Raw genomic sequence first — 5024 nt, 5'->3', positions numbered from 1 at the left:
GGGCTCTGGGTGTCCCGGCATGTCGTCACGGTGTCGTCGTGTGTGTCCATCCCGCCGACTCCCCCCCTCTCTCGCGATCTGGGTTTAAGGGGAAGGGCTGCATCTGCCTCGGCAGATGATGTGAGGATTGGTTACGAGAAAGATGGATGTTTGAGTAACCTCGATATTCTGTGCTTGTAAAACAACCGGGCAGTCCATGGCTGCTGCCGGCACCAGCTGTGGTATCGGCTCAGGTTGAGATATCCTGGGAGTTTAATCCACTCGTGGTGTTTGTTGCAGCCGCTTCAGAAACGACGGAGAACTGTGGAGGATTTCAACCAGTTCTGCACCTTCGTTCTGGCTTATGCAGGCTACATCCCCTACCCTGAAGAGGTAAGTGGGCTTGCAGGGTGTTCCTCTACAAGGATACTGGTTCCCCTGGATTCTTTGCCATGTGAAGACCCAGCTCTTAATCATAAAGAATTATAGAATGGTTTTAGTTTGAAGGGACCGTAGAGATCATCTAGTTCCAACTCCTCACCATGGGCAGGGGTCCCACTCACTAAATCATGTTGCCTAGGTGCCCATCCAACCTGGCCTTGAAGTTTGGATAGACACGTCTGGACAGTCATCCTCCAGCCCCAGCCTCCCTCTCTTTACCCTGAATGAATGTGCTGCAGTCTCCCATGCTAATCCTGCATCTTCTCCTCTTGTAGTATGTGCCCTGGACCCATGGAGGCAGTATGAGTCCCCAGAACAGCACAGGGAGCACTCAGGACAGTGATAGCTCGACCTCATCTCACTCTTCTGACTGCCACATCCCAATGGACAGTAGGAAGAGCAGGAATGCTGTGGCCAGGGGAGTTGTGGACAATGGCCTGCTTATGAGCAACCCTGTCTTTTCCACTGGCTTCTACAATGTCCGGCCCCAGCAAATCAAACGGAAGAAACCACCAGCAAAGAAACGCATTCTGGAGCAGGAGGTGAAGAAGAGGGTGCCAATGAGTGCTTGGAAGGACTTTGGGGCAGAGCAGGATGGTGTGAAACAGCTGGCTGCACTGGCAGGACAGCTGTCTCCTGTGAAAGAGGAGCTATTGGAGCCTTCCCCCAACTTGTCTGGGGACCCTCAGCCCAACTCCCTCCTGGAGGAGCCGATGAAGGAGGAGAAAGACTGGATGTACGGAGCGCAGGGGACGGAGAAGCCAGCAGGAGAGGATCCTCAGCTAAAGGAGCATGACCCCTTCTCTGGAGGGAGGAAAAGCCCCAGTTCCTGTAATACCTTGGACCAAAGCAAAGGGGAAGACACAAGCAGAGGGACCTCCCAGCTCAGTGGTGAGTGTCAAAGGGAGTGCAGAGGGCCCCGTTGTGCTGTAGACAGTACCAAGCATTGTCCCTCCCTCAGCTGGAGCCACTCGTGCTGGCCACAGGGAGGGCTTATTGATGGCCCAAGCCTCTCCCAGCAAGGGGAGTACCTTTGGGACCTGAGGAGGACTGAAGAGCAGAGGGCAGGGAGCTGACCTGCCCTTTGGCAGCTCTATTGTGTAGAGTAGGTGGTGCAGACCTGAAGTGGGTCTGAAATGAGGTGTAGGGTTGCCTTGCTCATCTGGTCTTCCTTTTTTTTTTCTCTTTTTTCCCCCCTTTTGCAACTTTAGCAGTCGAATTTGCGGAAGTTCCCAACACCAAAGCAGAAGGTGAGTGGTGGGCTGTCCCATTTAACACCTAGAGGAACTGGCTAGTCTGGCCACAGCCAGACCTGCAGGTGGTAGTGTGGTTTCTGACCAGTGTATCTCTCTCCCTGACCAGACGACGATGCCTGGGATCTGATCACCTGCTTCTGCATGAAGCCCTTTGCAGGGAGGCCCATGATCGAATGTAATGAATGCGCTACCTGGATCCATCTCTCTTGTGCCAAGATCCGCAAATCCAATGTGCCTGACATTTTCATCTGCCAGCGATGCCGGGATGCCAAGCAGGAGATTCGTCGCTCGAACCGAGCTCGGACAGTGCCCCGCAAGCGCCTCGTTGACTGAAGCTCCTGCAGAGCAGGACGGCTGGGGGCCCCTTTTTAACCTGAAGACAATCAATGCACTGGCAGGGGAGGGGCTGGGACACAGGGCCGGACTGTCCCCCTCACACTTCTGACTCCTGAAAGCTGCCACACGTGTCCTCCCTGAGGATCACATTGGCCACAGAGCTCAGTTATCCCAGAGGTGTGTGGGGGAGAGGAGGGTGGTCCAGCCACGATCCCTGTGGGTGGTGTGTTAGTGTTTGTGATCTCCTGGGGCCCCACATGCACTAGCTGTTGGATCCCACCTCCTCCTCACAGCCCCTCCAAAGAGCCCTGCCCATGTGCCTTCTGCACTTTCCCTGGGGGATGCAGACCCCACTCCTGTCCTGGTGACACTGAGCTCAGCCCCTACCTGCCAGTCCCCATGACTATAATTCTTAACTGGGTTCTTTCCTACTTGCACATCTGGTTACTGTGGGACCACAGCTGGGAGGAGGGTGTGGGACAGCCCCCTGTCACACAGCAGCCTCCAGGCTCGTCCCTGTGCCTCTCTCCTCCTGTGGAAAGCCTGGGCCCCAAAAGTGCTTTATGTTTTTATAGTTACTTTGTATTATAGTTAATTTGTATTATAGTTACTTTGTATTATAGTTACTTTGTATTATAGCAAATTCTGGTCCTTGCCCTGTGGAGTGTGACTGGAGTCTTATGTATATAATAAATACTTTGCCATAACAGTGGTGGCCTTGGCATAGTTTGGTGACCTTGGGTCTCATGTCCCTCCAGGACCCGAGTGCTCCCCTTCTTCCTTTCTGCTGTGGCTGGGAGGGGACCTGGTGTGGGAGTCCCACTCAGCCCCACTATACCCCCCCGGGGAAATCCCAAGCTGCAAAAATCACAGGGAACGACCAGGCCAGTGGATCTTTTATTTAACAGAGTGACAACCACCTCCCCACACTGCTACATAGGTGCACAGGGATGGCTCTACAGAAAGGTCCTCAGGAGGTGCATGGCTTGGGGGATAACCTTCAATGGGAACCTTGGTTCAGAGGCTGCAGCCATCTCGTGGGGAATGTCATGGGTTATTCCACAGAAGCAGCAGGTCCGATGGCTCAGGGAGGGAAGGTGTCCACAGGCTGTTGCTCTGATGCTTAAGGCACATCACTGTTTAGATGAGTTTCGCTCTTGGGCTCTGACAAACCTTGCCTCTGTCTCCACTCTGGAGTGCAGTTATGATTTAGTCCTGACAGCAATTGAGGTGCTAATGGTTCCAGTTTTCTCCACAAAATAAGTCTATTTCAGGCTTATTTAATTCACACAGACATATCACTGGCTTTCCCTGAAGATCCAGAGGTGTGCCAGCTTCCACCAGGCATGCTGTTAGGTTAGATGGGGGATGCAGTGAGGGGGGCAGGGCAAGAAGGCTCTGGGGGTCAAGCACTGACCTGCCTAGGGCAGGAAGAAGGCACTGTTTGTGGGAACCCTTACCACGCAGGGTCCTGCTGGTACAACATTTCAGTCCCGAGGCTGCAAATGGTCCAGGAACAGCAGCTAACAAGGATGTAATTTCTATGCTAGGGGTCAAAGCTGGGTTTATGCAGCCAAGCAAGCATCTAGGTGAAGTAGGTAGTCAGGGGTCTACTCCTCCTTAGCCCAGGCAGAGCCACCTGCCTTCTGCTCCAGGTGGGGAACCACTGCCTCTGAGTAAAACTTCTCCAGCTTGGGCTCTGTCTTCCTCCAGAACTCAGCATCAAACTGGACTGGGACTACAGCCGTCTCCTTTTTGGTGTGCACCACAAAGTCAGCCCGCTCAAAGCCGGCTGTCGCCAGCTGGCATTGGACCTGGGTGAAGTAGCCATGATTCTTCTTCAGGGCATAGGAGTCCCCATCCACCTCCAGGCAGAAGTCCTTGTCCTTGCAGGCCTCGCGCACCGTCCTGTTCCTGTGCTTGTAGGGACACTTAACCTCCAGCAGCCCCAGGTCCTTCCCCGTAGTCTCTTCCTTGATGACTCCATCTGGGCTGGCAGCAAGCCACTTCTTGTCTGGGTGAATGAAGAGGCCACAGTCCTCCACCTTCACTGGCTTGCCCACTGCCCTTGCCTTCTGCTCGTAGGCCTGCACGGCCGCCTTCTCATTGCGAATTCCCCAGGACATGGCCGGGGTCTGCACCCCAGGGCCGGGGTTCACCACAGCTTTCAGGTAGGACTGGGGCACCTCATCTGTCTTGCCGTTGGCAAACTTGCTGTTGGCAATTTTGGAGGCCACGGAGGCCGTGATGCGGTTCTCCCGCATCTCGTACCACTTGGGGTTGCTCCACTGGCCCCGTGTCTCCTTCTCCACTCGTGGGATGTCCTGGCTCTCCACAGGGGGCAGGAACCGGTCCAAGGCTTTGCTCGTGTCAGCCCCAGGCTGCTTCTTCTGCGGACACGGGTCAGGTCTGGCCAGACCAGCAGCTGCTTTGGCATCAGACAGCTTCCTCTGGGTTGTAGAGGAATTCCTAGGAGGTGCTCTGCTCTGGTCCCCAGCATCTCCTCGGGCTCCACAGGATGCTGTGGGTCTTGGCTGAGCAGAATCTGCCTTTCTTCCCCGCCCCTGACTGAGGGTGGTAGCCTTGGCAGCTGGAGCACATTGGGATCGGCTGCCTGCAGTCGTGGCCTTGGCCCGAGTGGCCGAAGTGGAAGGTGGTGGTGCAGCAGGGGCAGTTTTGGAGGCAGTTGTGGCCGCCCGAGGGGATGATGTGCCAGCGGACTCCTTCCTGGGTCTTCCCATTGCTATGAGTCAGAGAGTCTTATGCTGTGGGCACGGAATAAAGTTTAATGCAACTCCCCAAAACACTCATTTCCTTTTCCTTGCGCCTCCCTGTGCCTGCCCCAGGGCGCTGTGTCCCTGCCAGAGCTGCTGTACCCACCCCTTTCTCCAATGTGCCACGGTGGAATGGCGGCTGGCCCAGCTGGGCTGCTTGTCCTCAGCCCACTCCCCCCATCCCAGCCCTGGCCACCCCAAGGACAGGGCGGGGGGACAGCGAGATCCCCTGGGGCCA

At 55.5% G+C, this 5024-nt stretch overlaps 2 protein-coding genes across 2 annotated transcripts in view; one reads left to right on the top strand and one right to left on the bottom strand.

Moving 5' to 3' along the window:
• The first annotated feature begins 19 nt into the window (after positions 1 to 19).
• LOC103758302 (PHD finger protein 13) lies at positions 20 to 2719 on the top strand. Its single transcript, XM_018074789.1, has 5 exons — positions 20 to 38; positions 194 to 372; positions 696 to 1311; positions 1632 to 1670; positions 1783 to 2719. The coding sequence occupies exons 1-5, from the start codon at positions 20 to 22 to the stop codon at positions 2007 to 2009; spliced, it is 1080 nt and encodes a 359-aa protein (XP_017930278.1). The 3' UTR covers positions 2010 to 2719.
• A 172-nt stretch (positions 2720 to 2891) lies between these two features.
• Positions 2892 to 5024, bottom strand: part of LOC108640094 — a 3175-nt gene continuing 1042 nt past the window's right edge. Inside the window, exon 2 of the mRNA XM_018074850.2 lies at positions 2892 to 4777. Coding sequence (XP_017930339.1) covers positions 3623 to 4753 — 1131 coding nt within the window. The 5' untranslated portion in view covers positions 4754 to 4777 and the 3' untranslated portion in view covers positions 2892 to 3622. The remainder of the gene's footprint in view (positions 4778 to 5024) is intronic.

Source organism: Manacus vitellinus, unplaced genomic scaffold, assembly GCF_001715985.3.
Source record: "Manacus vitellinus isolate BGI_N305 unplaced genomic scaffold, ASM171598v3 scaffold_29_pilon, whole genome shotgun sequence".
NCBI classification, from domain to species: domain Eukaryota; kingdom Metazoa; phylum Chordata; class Aves; order Passeriformes; family Pipridae; genus Manacus; species Manacus vitellinus.
This window is presented reverse-complemented; position numbering and strand designations above follow the sequence as displayed.

What these genes read in the sequence shown, in the direction of transcription:
- LOC103758302 (XM_018074789.1), top strand. An exon ending in ACATCCCCTACCCTGAAGAG is followed by an intron (nt 373 to 695) that starts GTAAGTGGGCTT and finishes CTCCTCTTGTAG; the next exon opens with TATGTGCCCTGGACCCATGG. An exon ending in TCCCAACACCAAAGCAGAAG is followed by an intron (nt 1,671 to 1,782) that starts GTGAGTGGTGGG and finishes CTCCCTGACCAG; the next exon opens with ACGACGATGCCTGGGATCTG.